The sequence below is a fragment of the Polypterus senegalus genome, chromosome 14 (assembly GCF_016835505.1).
Source record: "Polypterus senegalus isolate Bchr_013 chromosome 14, ASM1683550v1, whole genome shotgun sequence".
Classification (NCBI taxonomy): domain Eukaryota; kingdom Metazoa; phylum Chordata; class Cladistia; order Polypteriformes; family Polypteridae; genus Polypterus; species Polypterus senegalus.
The window spans coordinates 10962631-10977838 of NC_053167.1; the positions used below are offsets into that span (position 1 = coordinate 10962631).

Genomic DNA, 15208 nt, shown 5'->3' on the forward strand with positions numbered 1-15208 from the left:
TCTTCTCCAGCTTGCCTATGAGGCCTGGATGACCAGCTCCAAGGAAGCACTGAAAATTAAAAAGAAGGAGGAGCGAATACTGAAGAGGCATCAGAAGGAAAAAGACAAGGAGGAGATGCAGGAACGAGGTAGGATGCTGATGCAGACAGTTTTATAAATTGGGTGAACTTGCCATTTTGTGCAGTTCATGTAAACTTTATAGTCTTCACACAAAGCTTAAAGTTTACTTCTGCTCTTCCCATCAGGGCATCCTAGTACTTTTGTCTATGTCAAGGGCGGGCAATGTCAATCCTGGAGAGCCGCAGTTGCTACAGGTTTTCATTCCAACCCATTTACTTAACTGGAAACCAATCATTGCCAATCTCAGACCTTATTTAATTTATGGCTTGTTAGTCTGCACACTGCAAAGTTCTTATATCTTAGAATTTTCCCTTTCCAAGGTTAGCATCCAAATAATTTGAAGCCTAAAAAAGATCATTTTCAGTCACATTTTTCTATTAAGTGTTTTATTAAATCAAACAGTGCATGATGAACACACACAGATGTAAATGGAAAAAAGCTAGATGAAGAACTGCTGCATGCTTTGTCATTTACATCTTATTGCTCATAAGGAGCCATTAAAACAGTGAATGCAGCATTTTAAGATTGAAATAAGCAATTAAGGGTGGGGAACCTTAACAAACGAGACCACTAAAACGAAACATCAAAATAACACTTAAGCAATAAGTGCTTCATCAGCAATAATCGACTTCTCATTAAGAAACTGGGTTGGAGCAAAAACCTGCAGCCACTGTGGCTCTCCACAAACGACATTGCCCACCCCTGGTCTATATGGTAGATAGACAGACACAGACAGACAGACAGATAGATAGATAGATAGATAGACAGATAGATAGATAGATAGATAGATAGATAGATAGATAGATAGATGCTTTATTAATCCCAAGGGGAAATTCCCATACTCCAGAAGTAGCATACTGATAAAGAACAATATTAAATTAAAGAGTGATAACAATGCAGGTACTACAGACAGTAACTTTGTATAATGTTAACGTTTACCCCCAAGGTGGAATTGAAGAGTCGCATAGTGTGGGGGAGGAACGATCTCCTCAGTGTGTCAGTGGAGCAGGACGGTGACAGCAGTCTATCGCTGAAGCCACTCCTCTGTCTGGAGATGATCCTGTTCAGTGGATGTAGTGGATACTCCATGATTGACAGGAGTCTGCTCAGTACCCTTCGCTCTGCCATGGATGTCAAACTGTCCAGCTCCGTGCCTACAATAGAGCCTGCCTTCCTCACCAGTTTGTCCAGGCGTGAGGCGTCTTTCTTCTTTATGCTGCTTCCCCAGCACACCACTGCGTAGAAGAGGGCACTCGCCACAACCGTCTGATAGAACATCTGCAGCATCTTATTGCAGATGTTGAAGGACGCCAGCCTTCTAAGGAAGTATAGTTGGCTCTGTCCTCTCTTGCACAGAGCATCAGTATTGGCAGTGCAGTCCAATTTATCATCCAGCAGCACTCCCAGGTATTTATAGGTCTGTACCCCCTGCACACAGTCACCTCTGATGATCACGGGGTCCATGAGGGGCCTCCTAAAATCCACCACCAGCTCCTTGGTTTTGCTGGTGTTCAGGTGTAAGTGGTTTGAGTCGCACCATTTAACAAAATCCTTGATTAGGTTCCTATACTCCTTCTCCTGCCCACTCCTAATGCAGCGCACAATAGCAGTGTCGTCAGCGAACTTTTGCATGTGGCAGGACTCCGAGTTGTATTGGAAGTCCGATGTATAAAGGCTGAACAGGACCGGAGAAAGTACAGTCCCCTGCGGCGCTCCTGTGTTGCTGACCACAATGTCAGACCTGCAGTTCCCAAGACGCACATACTGAGGTCTGTCTGTAAGATAATCCATGATCCATGCCACCAGGTATGAATCTACTCCCATCTCTCTCAGCTTGTCCATAAGGAGCAGAGGTTGGATGGTGTTGAAGGCGCTAGTGAAGTCCAAAAACATAATTCTAACTGCACCACTGCCTCTGTCCAAGTGGGAGAGGGATCGGTGAAGCATGTAGATGATGGCATCCTCAGCTCCCACCTTCTCCTGGTATGCAAACTGCAGAGGGTCGAGGGCGCAGCGGACCTGTGGCATTTTGCAGATCATAGGGGCTTTTCACTGACTTAATATCTGGGCTTTTCATGATGTTACACTTCAGTACCTCTGTTATTTAGCACAGAATCTTAATGACCTCTTTCTATTACTATACAGGAGATTCAGAAAGTATTCAGACCCCTTCACTTTCTGTAGATTTAATTTGAAATGGATAAATTTGCCAATTTCCCAGTCAATCTACACTCACTATCAATCTATACAAAATAAAAACATGTTTAACACAGGTTTGCAAATGTATTAAAAATCAAATACTGAAAGCTGTCTTTTATATACTGTAAGTATTCGGGTTCATTGCTGTGTCACTACAAATTGTGGTCAGGTACATTCTGTCCGCTTTACCTATCATTGAGATGTGTCTAAAACTTGATTGTCCACCTGTTCCAACCTTAATTAACTGAACATCGTTTATGAATTGCTCACACCTGTATATATTTTCACAAACTCGACAACAAGCCATAGCAAGGTTTGGGTCAGCCACCCGTATATTATTTTCTGACTGCAGAATTAAATAAAATGATAGCGCTGATGTGCACAAATCGAAGTCTAAAACAGAACTGAGTGGACAGGGGAAAGGTGGTGGGATTTAGAGGCCAGTATAGAAAGTGACCTCAAAGGGGCCGGAACTGGAAGGGTCTTCATCCATAGGCTCGAACCCAGAAGTGATGTCAAAGCGGTCGGAACCATAATTGATGTCATCAGGGCCAGGCGGAATTTCCCGTGAACAGTCTGCAGAAGCGCGAGTAAAAGAGTCAGTGCACTCTGCCACATCCCGGGCTGGCTCATTCAAGCCATTTAGCTGCCTCCCATACGCAATATATATATACACATAGGGGGCGCTCTCGCTCCTTTGAACCCCTGTCCACGACTCTAGACACCAGATAAAAGTCCAAATGTTGACTTTATTTAATCGCCAGAGTGCACAAAGCACACTCTCCACTACAATACTCATATAAATCACAATAATCACTAATAAACAATTCCTCCACTCCCAGACGCGTTGCCACCCTTCCACCCAGCTCAGCTTGCCATCTGGGAGCTCTCGTAGTCCTTTTATTTAGCCTGACCCGGAAGTGTTCTCAATCCCCAGTCCATGTGATCCTGTATCACTTCCGGGTCAGGTACAAGTCCTTTTCTTCATCCCGGAAGCACGTCATTCCTCTTGTCCACGTGTGCTTCCGAGGCATAGGGAAAATAGCTATATATAGCATACAGTATATATATATATGTGGTTCGACAATTCCCACTGTAGGTCTGGACAAACACCAAGTGTGATATAGAGGGTCTGTGGCTTTGTGGTTGAAGATCAGTTTTAAATTAATAAATAGCCAGCTCAGTCTCTGTGGGTGTGCATGCTCGTGCAGCTGTTTGGAGTTGGTGGAGCAATCGAGGTGGGGTGCATCTGCCATGTGAGGGTGTATTCTGTTCTGATTGCTTCAGTGGCTTCCTGTGGTTTGTGCCTATGGAGGAATATAAGGGAGAGCAAGACAAGAGAATTAAGAGGTGAAGGATAAGAGAGCAGTGAATGAAAGTGCAAAAACAAACCAAAAAAAAAAAAAAAAACAACAAACGGACACAAGCAACACCCACAACAAAACACATCATACCACCAAGGCTGATGTAGCATGGCAGAGTGGTCAGGGGCCCTGTGAGAAAGTGTGAGGAACAGCACTTCAAGAGTAGAGCTGGGAGCAGCTGAGCATTCTGGGAGCTTGCAGACACAGATGGAGGCAGCAGAAAGGACCGAGTCTGGCTCAGGGTGTACCAGGAGATGTGCCAAAGGAGACAATTGGCAAAGGAGCCAGTGACTTGGACTGTAGTAATCTGTATCTCTGTCTGGCTGCAAGACCTTTTAGGATGAGCTGAAGGAGATGAAAGAAGGGACTTGTGCTGGGTGGATAGAAGTGGAGGTAACCCGATAACTGTGGAGTTTCAATTTGAGATCTTAATGTGCTTTTCGATTGCTGCTTTTTAATGCAGAAGGAACACTGCCTTTTATTGGAATTTTTTTATTGACTTTCAGGCATCTCACTATTTACGTCCAAAAGTGGATTATTTCTTGAATTGAAGATTACACTGCACTTGCTTCTTGGCGTATTTGAATTTTGAACCTGTGTTTTGAAATTTATTAATAAAAGCACCTGCACTTTTTATACCCATTGTGACAGATGGGGTACTGTCGTCCCCTTGAACCCTCAGACCAGACGCCAGACACCAAACAATAACAAATCCACAATACAATAATCAATCCTTCACACCCAGACGCGTTGCCACCCTTCCTCCCAACAAGCTCAACCCTGGGATCTCCCACAGTCCTTTATATAGTCCGTGACCCAGAAGTGTTTTCTCTCTCTGTCCATGCAACTGGTAACACTTCCAGGTCAGATAAAAACTCCTCTTCTTCAACCCGGAAGCACATCATTTCCTCTGTCCATGTGACTAGGACGCACTTCCGGGTTGCAGGGAAAACCATCGTTGCTCCTCCCTGCAGTGCCTTCTAGCGGCCCCCGTAGTATCCAGCAGGGCTGTGGATAAAAACTCCATTGTCCATAATTCCCTGCTGGCATTCAGGGCACCTCCATGCTGCAGGGAGGGCTCCACCTGGCGGCCTGGGGGTATTGGCCGGGATGAATGGCTGGCCATAGTTCACACCATTCACTGCTGACAGTGTGTCCTCGCTTCCTGTGGCCCATCCCTTGGTTACATTATTATGTGGTACAGGTTTAATAGGCTTCCAAAAGGGAGTCTGGGAGAATAGAGATGACCCACACTGCAACACCAAGTGATTAAGTCCAAACCACTCTCTACAGACCGTCACAATCAAATTGTGGCAACGCATAGATCAGGACAAGGGGATAAAAACAATTCTAAAGTTTTGAGTGTTCTATGGAGCACAGTGGCCTCGATAACTGAAATGTAAAATGTTTGGAGCCACAAGGACTCTGTCCAGCCAGACTCAATAATTAGGCAAAAAAAGTGCCTTGGTCAGGGAAGTAACTAAGAACACAATGGTCACCCTGAAAATGCTTCAGAAATCATCTGCTGAGATGGGAGAACCTGTTCGAATGATGGATATCTCAGCAGTACTCCATCAATCAGGCGTTTCTGATAGAGTGTCCAGTTTCTTCTTGGAGATGGCCAAACACCTTTTAAAGGACTCTTATGACCAGGAGGTAAAGGGTCCTCTGGACTTTTATGACAAAAATTCTTCTCTTTGGGCAGAACTCCAAGCATTATGTCCGGTGAAGACCAGACTTTGCTCATCACTTTCCTTAAACCATCCTTTCAGTGACGCATGGTGCTGGCAGCATCATGCTATGGGGGTGCTTCTCAGCAGCAGGGAGAGAGAGACTGGTCAGAATCGAGAGAAGGATGAATGCAGCCAGATACAGAGAGGTCCTTTAAGAAACTGTGCTCCAGAATGCAGTTAAACTTTCAGCTTGTCAATGACCTGAGGCGTACAGCCTTGACATCGCTGGAGTGGCTCAGCCAAACCCCAGACTTAAACCCCATAAAACATGTGTGGAGATACCTGAAGATAGAAGTTTACAGACACTTTCTAGCCAGTGTAACAGACATTGAAAGAATCTCCCAGGAAGAATGGGATAAACTACCCACATCCAGGTGTGCAAAAGCTGCAGAGACTTAGCCAAGAAGACTGGAGCCTGTAACTGCTGCTAAGGGGGCTACTGCAAGGAAAAAATTAAGGGTTTGAATGCTTACATGAATGAACTATTTCAGTTTTTGATTTTAATCAATTTGCAAACCTTTTTAAAAAACACGTTTTCACTTTGTCATGATTGGATATTGAGTGTAGATTGATAGGCAAAAATAGCAACTTTTTCCATTTCAAATGTGTGAAGTGTGGTGAATGTGAAGGGATCTTATTATTTTCTGAAGCCATTGTGTATCAAGCCCCCTCCAACACTTTTACTCTCCTTTACATACTGTAGCATACTCCATGGCCTTCCTCACTGCAGACTCCTTACATTATGTTTACTTTTTTGTCGCTTGCACTTCCAGGATGCCTTGCAGTCTCTACACTGCTACTGCTTTTCTCTGCACACTCCTCTCTGCCAATGTAACGGGTGTCTAAAATACTAACTTTAGTTATTTGGAACAGCCCTAAATCCTGGTAGTCTTCGTAATGTTGTAGGTTTTCCTGTTGTGTTCCAGTTAATCTGTTTACTCTGTTATGTTATGGCATTAGTGTGAGCCTTTCCCAGTGTCCATTGTGTTAACTGTGAGAGGAGGAGTTGTATCGGCAGAGCTTGAGCACTCAGATGTTTTCTGTCTTTACGTTTCAGTCTATTACTAATAAACATTAACAGGTAAAGGAGTTCATTGTGGTTACATTATTACTTTGTGGCAGTTTGTATGATGTGGCACAATGTAGAAGCTTTGTAGGTTAACCGGATTCAAAGTCGGAGTGCAGCAGTACAGCGTGTGATTGTATCTGTTGTATATTAGCATTGCCAGAAACCCCACACAGAGTCATAACAAGGTTTGGGGCAGCCACCCATATATTTGGTATCTTGGCTACAAAGTTGCAAAATGTTATACAGTACTGATGTGCACAAAACCGAGTCCAAAACAGAACTGAGGGAATAAGGAAAAGGTGGAGGCTTTTAAAGGGGAAGACAGGAAGTGAAGCCAGAGGGGTCGGGCCATAGGCTTGAGCCTTGACGTGACATCAAAGGGGCTGGAGCCAACAAGGTCTTTCTCCATAGGCTCGGACCCGGAAGTGACGTCAATAGGGCCAGGTGGAATCTCCCATGGATGGTCTACAGGAAAGGGAGAAGAAGAGTCAGTGCACTCTGCCACATCCCGGTCTGACTCAGAATTGCCCTTACTCAAGCTCTTTAGCTGCCTCCCATGCGTACGTGTGTGACAGCATCTTAATTACTTGTACTTGTTATATCAGACTCCTCACTCCACAGATTAAACCTGATCATTCTATGCGACTATGTCTCTTTAGATATCGCCTGACACTGTTGCTATCCTTTTCTTCATACTGTTGTCACTGTTCTTAATGTAATTTGTTCAGTGATCTTCCTAACTTCATGCTCCACTCTACTCAAGCACATCAATCTCTGTTGTGGACCCTGAGTGACTTGGCCCTTTGCTTCAGACTGTTGTCACTGTCTTTCTTCACTTCAGTCTTCCATGGCTCTTTATATCACAATTGTAATATTCTCTGCCTATTGGCTCAGACTGTTCAGTTTAGACCTTGAAAGATTCTGCTCTTTACATCTGACTTTACTCTGCCACTTGCTCTTACTTCTGGTTTGTCGGTCGCAGTCCTTCACCTGACAAACTGCCAACTCTTCTTCATTTCAGACTCTGCTTTGTTACTTCAGTTTATATCATAATTGTTATAGTCTTTGCCTGAATGATCAGAACCCTCACTCTGTTTGGTCTGTGAATTATTTCAGACTCCTGTCAATATCCTTCATAGGCCTCATTATATATAATCCAGAGTATTAGAGCTGTTCGCATCATATACCTTACTGAATCTGCTCTTCCGATTGTTTCCATTAACACTCCTCTCTACCAGTATTCCTCACAACGTATTCTCCACTGTGCTTCACTTACAACTCCTCATTGTCTCTGCATTCTGTGTCCAAAACAGAGTCACTTCTATCTCTTATACTAGGCCACTTGCAACCTTTGCTACACATTTCAGACCATTTACTGTTTTCTCCTTTTCTCTCTTGATCATTTGTTGCCCTTGATGTTCTCCTATAGTTCCTGATCATTGTTTTGTTCCATTCTTTTTTAGGAATTTATGTGGCAGAGTCTAGTGAAGATGAACTTGAGGAGATTCCAAGAGATGCAACACTACCAGGAAAGGAAGGTATGGCTGCTTGACAGTCTTCTGCCTCTTTTACTTTTCAGGAGACCATACCATCGGCTCTAACCACCAATGTAGTCTAACATGACATGACCTTTTCTGAGAGTCCCACATATGGACACATAATGTTGATAAGATGTGTGGTAAAGAGTTTTTTTTTTTTTTACAATTTTCTTGTATGTCCCTTTAATTAGAAAGTACAATCCAGCCAGCAATGGATTCATTCAAGTTCTTTTGGGTCTTCATCCTTTCACTCATGGATGACATGACCTGCGCACTGAATTCATTCTGCAAAGACAACTTGGACATCTCCATGGTGCTGCGCTTTGAGAAATCCATTCTGGACCGTGAACTGAGAAAAGTAAGCTGATGACAGAATCTTCCAAAAAACACTCCATTGTGTCGTGTTGTCAGCTGTAACTTTAGACTTTTGACAGTTACTGTCACATCCATGATAAGGTGCCACATGAGAGGATGGGCATCAAGTTAAAAGAAGTGGGAATTCAGGGTGATGTTTTTAGATGGGTGCAGAATTGGCTCAGACACAGGAAGCAGAGGGTGATGGTGCGAGGAACCTCATCAGAACTGGCCGATGTTAAGAGTGGTGTTCCACCTGGGTCAGTGCTAGGGCCGCTGCTATTTTTAATATATATAAATGATTTAGATAGGAATATAAGTAACAAGCTGGTTAAGTTTGCAGATGATACCAAGATAGGTGGATTAGCAGATAATTTGGAATCAGTTATATCATTACAGAAGGACTTGGATAGCATACAGGCTTGGGCAGATTTGTGGCAGATGAAATTTAATGTCAGTAAATGTAAAGTATTACACATAGGAAGTAAAAATATTAGGTTTGAATACACAATGGGCGGTCGAAAAATCGAGAGTACACCTTATGAGAAGGATTTAGGAGTCATAGTGGACTCCAAGCTATCAACTTCCAAACAGTATTCAGAAGCCATTAAGAAGGCTAACAGAATGTTAGGTTATATAGCACGATCTGTGGAGTACAAGTCCAAGGAGGTTATGCTCAACCTTTATAATGCACTGGTGAGGCCTCATCTTGAGTACTGTGTGCAGTTTTGGTCTCCAGGCTACAAAAGGACATAGCAGCACTAGAAAAGGTCCAGAGAAGAGCGACTAGGCTGATTCCAGGTCTACAGGGGTTGAATTATGAGGAAAGATTAAAAGAGCTGAGCCTTTACAGTTTAAGCAAAAGAAGATTAAGAGGTGACATGATTGAAGTGTTTAAAATTATGAAGGGAATTAGTACAGTGGATCGAGACTTGTATTTTAAAATGAGCTCATCAAGAACACGGGGACACAGTTGGAAACTTGTTAAGGGTAAATTTCGCACAAACATTAGGAAGTTTTTCTTTACACAAAGAACGATAGACACTTGGAATAAGTTACCAAGTAGTGTGGTAGACAGTAAGACGTTAGGGACTTTCAAAACTCGACTTGATGTTTTCTTGGAGGAAGCAAGTGGATAGGACTGGCGAGCTTTGTTGGGCTGAATGGCCTGTTCTCGTCTAGATTGTTCTAATTCTAATTCTAATTCTAATCCATAAGTGTTTAAATTAATCTTTTCATCCTTCTCATCATTCCCACCTTTTTATCAACAATTATTTTAGTCCATTCTTCATCATTGTCTGGTCAGCCACCATTCTGCAGTTCACCATAGATGTGCATCTTGCACCAGCATTTGTTAGAGCACAGAAGGAATTGGCTCATCTTAGTCACATTTGTCATTATCTCTATTATAAATTAATATTTAATATTATGATTTTAGTATATATTATAAAATAATAAATAAAAACTTTCATAATTACAGTCTTCTATGCTGTGGTCCCCTCATCCTCCAGAAAGCAAATAGTCCAAAAAAGATTATGCATAGTTTGTGTGCGGCTACCCACGCCTTCAGTCTATGGACTGCTGTCCACACTGAGCACTGGACAGTTTCTGTATCTGTCTGAAGCTCTAATTCTAAAGATGTCTAATGTGACCTTCTCAGGGCAAAGAGGCTTCCCATGAAACAATCCGGCGGTTTCATAATGCCCGGCTCCTTCAACAAAGCTTGTCTCAGTCTGATGAGAAGAGTGATTATGTGGTGCCAGGGACATCTGAAGGGTACCAGAAGATGCCCAGTTCAGACTCCAAGCTGTCTTGGGATAGCAGCATCTCAAGGTATTGTCCATCCAAGCATAGCTGTTTGTCCAGAGATGATGTACATCTTGCCCACTGACAATGTACACAGCTTTTATTGGGTTAACATCATCCATAATCTGTTTTTGTAAGTTTCCCCATTAAAGTAAATTTTGTTTTCTTTTCTTGCTTTGCCATGAGATAATCCCAGTGTCTTTTTTGCTTAAGCTGTGTGACAGACATGACCAGTCTTAGCTCAAGGCAGACAACACAGGATGACCTGGATGAGATGTCCTCTGCTGCTGCTCCTTCTCCACTGCGATCCACAGAGCACCTCCGCCGGAGGCTGTGCAAGACTTCTAATATTGATTTGTCCTCGTTTGAAAATGGCCGTTTGAAATCAGGGTAAAAACACACAATACTTTCAAGTACATTGAAATGATTGCTTTCGTTCAAATGCATGTGCCTGCCATGATTAGGCAAACTAGAGTGAGCTGTTTTCTCTATAGCAACAAGGAGACATTAAAGAAATTGGTAACAATATCCTTACATCTTAAATCAGTAGATTCAGGAACAGAGCACAATAAAGGGGTGTAAAATGGACCAAGGGAAAAACTCAGTGATTCAGCATAGGAGAGAATACAGCAAATGAACGGAAAGCAAACAGTTTGATTTGAAAAGACTTTTGAGCTGGTTAGCTCTGTACCCTTGAGGTAAACACCAAGACATAAAAGAGTTTAAACACTAAACATGCATCGTATTATTTCAAGAGGTGAACACAAACATAGATAGATAGATAGATGGATAGATAGATAGATAGATAGATAAACATGTATGAGCTCAGAGAGGTATAATGGAGCAAGGTTATGAAGTGCTTTGAAGGTAAAGAGAAGAATTCTAAAATCAATGGGAAATTTTACAGGAAGCCAATGAAGCTGTTCAAGAGATGGGGTAATGTGTTGCATGGAAGAGGTCTGAGTTATAATACGAGCAGCTGAATTCTGAACAAGCTGGAGTTTATGGAGAAACTTATGTGGGAGACCAAAAATAACAGAATTACAATAATCAATGCGGGAAGTGACCAATGCATGAGTAAGGATGGCGGTGCTATTTAGTGTGCGGTAGGGTCGCAGGTGTGCAAGAAAAACCTCATGACGTTATTGATATGGGATTCAAAAGACAGAGTACTATCAAAGATAACAGATAGATAGATAGATAGATAGATAGATAGATAGATAGATAGATAGATAGATAGATAGATAGATAGATAGATAGATAGATAGATAGATAGATAGATAGATAGATAGATAGATAGGAGTAGGACAGTGACAGCAGTCTGTCACTGAAGCTGCTCCTCTGTCTGGAGATGATCCTGTTCAGTGGATGCAATGGATTCTCCATTATTGACAAGAGCCTGCTCAGCGCCCGTCGCTCTGCCATGGATGTCAAACTGTCCAACTCCGTGCCTACAATAGAGCCTGCCTTCCTCACCAGTTTGTCCAGGCGTGAGGTGTCCCTCTTCTTTATGCTGCCTTCCCAGCACACCATCACGTAGAAGATGGCGATCAACGCAACCGTCTGATAGAACATCTGCAGCATCTCATTGCAGATGTTGAAAGACGCCAGCCTTCTAAGAAAGTATAGTCGGCTCTGTCCTCTCTTGCACAGAGCATCAGTATCAGCAAACTCTTTTTAACTGACGGGAGGGATAGACTGATGTACCATCAATATTAAGAGAAAAATTATTAGATTTTGATAAAGCAGACTTGGAGCCAATGAGGAGAAGCTCTGTCTAAAGGCTATTGAGGTAGAGGAAATCAGAAGAAATGAAGGCAAGAAGGAGGAAGGACAGAGTTGGGCTTTGTAGATATATAGAGCTGAATATCGTCTGCATAACAATGAAAATCAATTCCAAATTTCTTAAAAATACCACCTAAAGGGAGTAGATATATTAAAAACAGTAAGGGTAAAGCACAGATCCATGGGGAAAACCACCAGTGACTGGGAGGGATCGTGATTGAGAGATTTTTAGATGAACAAACGATTAGACGGGCATAAAGTTAACCATATACAAGGAGGATCTATAATGTCAATGGCGGCTAACCGATTCAACAAAATAGTTTGGGAGACAGTATCAAAGGCAAGACAAAGATCGAGTAGCACAAGGATTGCTAGTAACCATCAACAGGTCATTAGTGACCTTTACCAAGGCTGTTTCAGTACTATGTTTTGGACAAAAACCAAACTGAAATGACTCAAACAGGTTCTTGTCTGTGAGATGAGCATTAACCTGTGCTCCCACTACTTTTTCAAGAATTTTGGAAATGAACGGTAGATTTGATATAGGATGATAATTATTGTAGTTCTCAAAGTCACCACCAGGTTTTTTTTTTTATTTCAATTATTACAGCTGGTTTGAGGGATAAAGGAACAAAAAGCAAATCTTAGAGAGGACTGAATGAAATATTCTAATCTCAGTTATTTATTGATAGTCCTACTGCAAACTTCAATTTCTCAACAAATTACACCACACAAGGGTTGCATTACGCTATAATATCGTAATGTCAGTGTGTTATGTACTATTACTGAATATTCCCAGTCTTGGTTTTAAAAATTAAGTAGGATGGATTGATTACATGTAATAAAATTTTGTCAATAGGTACATGATTAACACTTTATCATTAGTCAAATTGAAAACTGAATATATTGTAATATACAGGTATTACAGAATCAAATCACAATAGTTAATATATAGAAAAACTAGAGGGCTTTGCCCCCTGATCGCTTCGCTTACAAACACCTGGGCTGGCGCTACGTGCTAAGCACTTTGTGGTTCAGCCGCTCGCTTATGGGGAGGCGGATGTACAATTTAAACAGATTGTTATTTTCATGGGAATTGTAACATATGCATAGTAGACCTAACTATTTTACATTCTGAGTAATTAACCATATTAAAAAACAGTAAAACGTAATAATTTGAAAGTAAATTATGTTTCATGTTGCGTTTTTGTTGCGTTATGCGATTTCGTTCACTTTGGATTTGAAATTAACACACAAATACTTTTTAAACTTACACTTTTAATATAAAACCTCATAAAAATATTTTTTTAATTACATTTTCGTCAATATCGCATTGCATTTTGATTCTGTGTTTGGACTTACATTGTGACAACGCAATATATAACTGGCCGTGGGTGAATTTCGTTTCTTTCTCTCTAATAAATAAACCGACTTTTTCGAATGTTTGTCTCTGTGATTTGTTAATTGTATTTGAAAAAGCTATTCTAACAGGAAACTGTTACTATTTTAATACGAACGCCATATCAAGATCTCCTTTAGTGTCTAATGTTATCCGTGGTAGATGTACTACATTACCTTTCTTGGATATTTCCTTCGACCGACAGTAATTCTGGCGGTGGAAGACCGTACAGTGTTAACAGTTGTACTTATTCTTCAGGATATTGTAAATTGATGTTTTCATCTTCCGCACGATCACCACCAACTGTTTGAGCATAGTCTATTGATATGCATTTAACCAATTTGCCGTGTAACTAATCGACAATTTTTGCATTAATTCGTTTGACTTCATTGTTTCTCTGTGCTAGGATTTGGATATAATAAGTCTTCTTTTATTGGGAACTTATAGTGTGAAAAACATAAAATTGTATAACAATTAAGGGAGCAGAAACTGTCCATTCTAAACCTAAGGCTGCCAGCTCCTCCATCAGGTTGTGTGTAAAGGCCACAAGACACCACAACAAGAATGGGGTACACCCTGTGGTAGCCCCAACTCTTTAAAGTAAATTAAAGAGGGCTCTTGTTTTTTGGCTTTAGGAAAGAACATTTCCATCATTTAGGGTTTTCCATTCCCACTCCAGACTGAAACTCATTTTCTGAGTTTTCAATTAAACAAGGGCAACAAATGCACATCCACTCATTTTCTGAACTCTTGAATTCAGACTTAGAGATTTAAAGAACTGGTGTCTGTGTCAGCACTTCTCCTGCTCTTGATGCCATGTCATGAGTAGTATACTATTTGAAAGTCTTGTCTAAGTACATATGACCTTTGCAGCCAAGAGGAGGAGGAGGCACAGAGTGGAATCACCCAGCACAAAGCAACCTTTTCATCATCTTCTGGGTCATCAAATTCTTCTCGGGCACCTTGTCTGACTTTGTCTCGGGATCTGGAGGACATTCCTGAGGAGGGAGATGTGGAGGAGAGCAGACCAACCCCAGAAGAAGCTCAGAACTTTACAGCCAGTGAACTCCTTCTGAACAAGTAAGTTATACCAAGAAACGAGTGTATCAGGACTATGGATTATATGATATGAGCAAAATGACACCATTTCAGCACTTCTTTGCGTATCATCCTGAGAGTACTCCGTTGTACTTAATTTAATTCTGTGGCCTACTTCCATTGGTGCACAGGTTCAATATTGCTCATTTATCATCATGACCAAATCCTGCCGTTACCAGCATTAATTTTACACAGGTGCATCTCAATAAATTAGAAAATCATCGAAAAAATTAGTTTTTTTCAGTAATTCAATTCAAAAAGTGAAACTCGTATATTATATAGATTCATTAATTGTTTATTTCTTTTTCATTCTGCTGTTTATGGCTTACAGGTAATGAAAACTCAAAATTCAGTATCTCAGAAAATTAGAATATTACATAAAACCGATAAAAAAAAAAGATTTTTAATACAGAAATGTTGGCCTACTGAAAAGTATGTTCATGTACACACTCAATACTTGTTTGGGGTTTCTTTTGCATGAATTACTGCATCTATGCAGCGTGGCATGGAGGCGATCAGCCTGTGGCACTGCTGAGGTGTTATGGAAGCCCGAGGTGCTTTGATAGCGGCCTTCAGCTCATCTGTATTGTTGGGGCTGGTGTCTCTCATCTTCCTCTTGACAATACCCCATAGATTCTCTATGGAGTTAGACTGTCAAGCGAGTTTGCTGGCCAGTCAAGCACAGTGATACTATGGTCATTAAACCAGGTATTGGTACTTTTGGCAGCTTGTCAGCAGTGGGA

General features: G+C 41.5%; 1 protein-coding gene across 1 annotated transcript in view; it reads left to right on the top strand.

Moving 5' to 3' along the window:
- si:dkey-11f4.7 (piezo-type mechanosensitive ion channel component 2) overlaps window positions 1-15208 on the top strand; it is an 83631-nt gene that overhangs the window by 51251 nt on the left and 17172 nt on the right. The window contains 6 exon segments of the mRNA XM_039735930.1: window positions 11-128; window positions 7949-8023; window positions 8215-8381; window positions 10038-10210; window positions 10397-10573; window positions 14241-14447. Of these exon segments, the coding sequence (XP_039591864.1) occupies window positions 11-128; window positions 7949-8023; window positions 8215-8381; window positions 10038-10210; window positions 10397-10573; window positions 14241-14447 (917 nt within the window).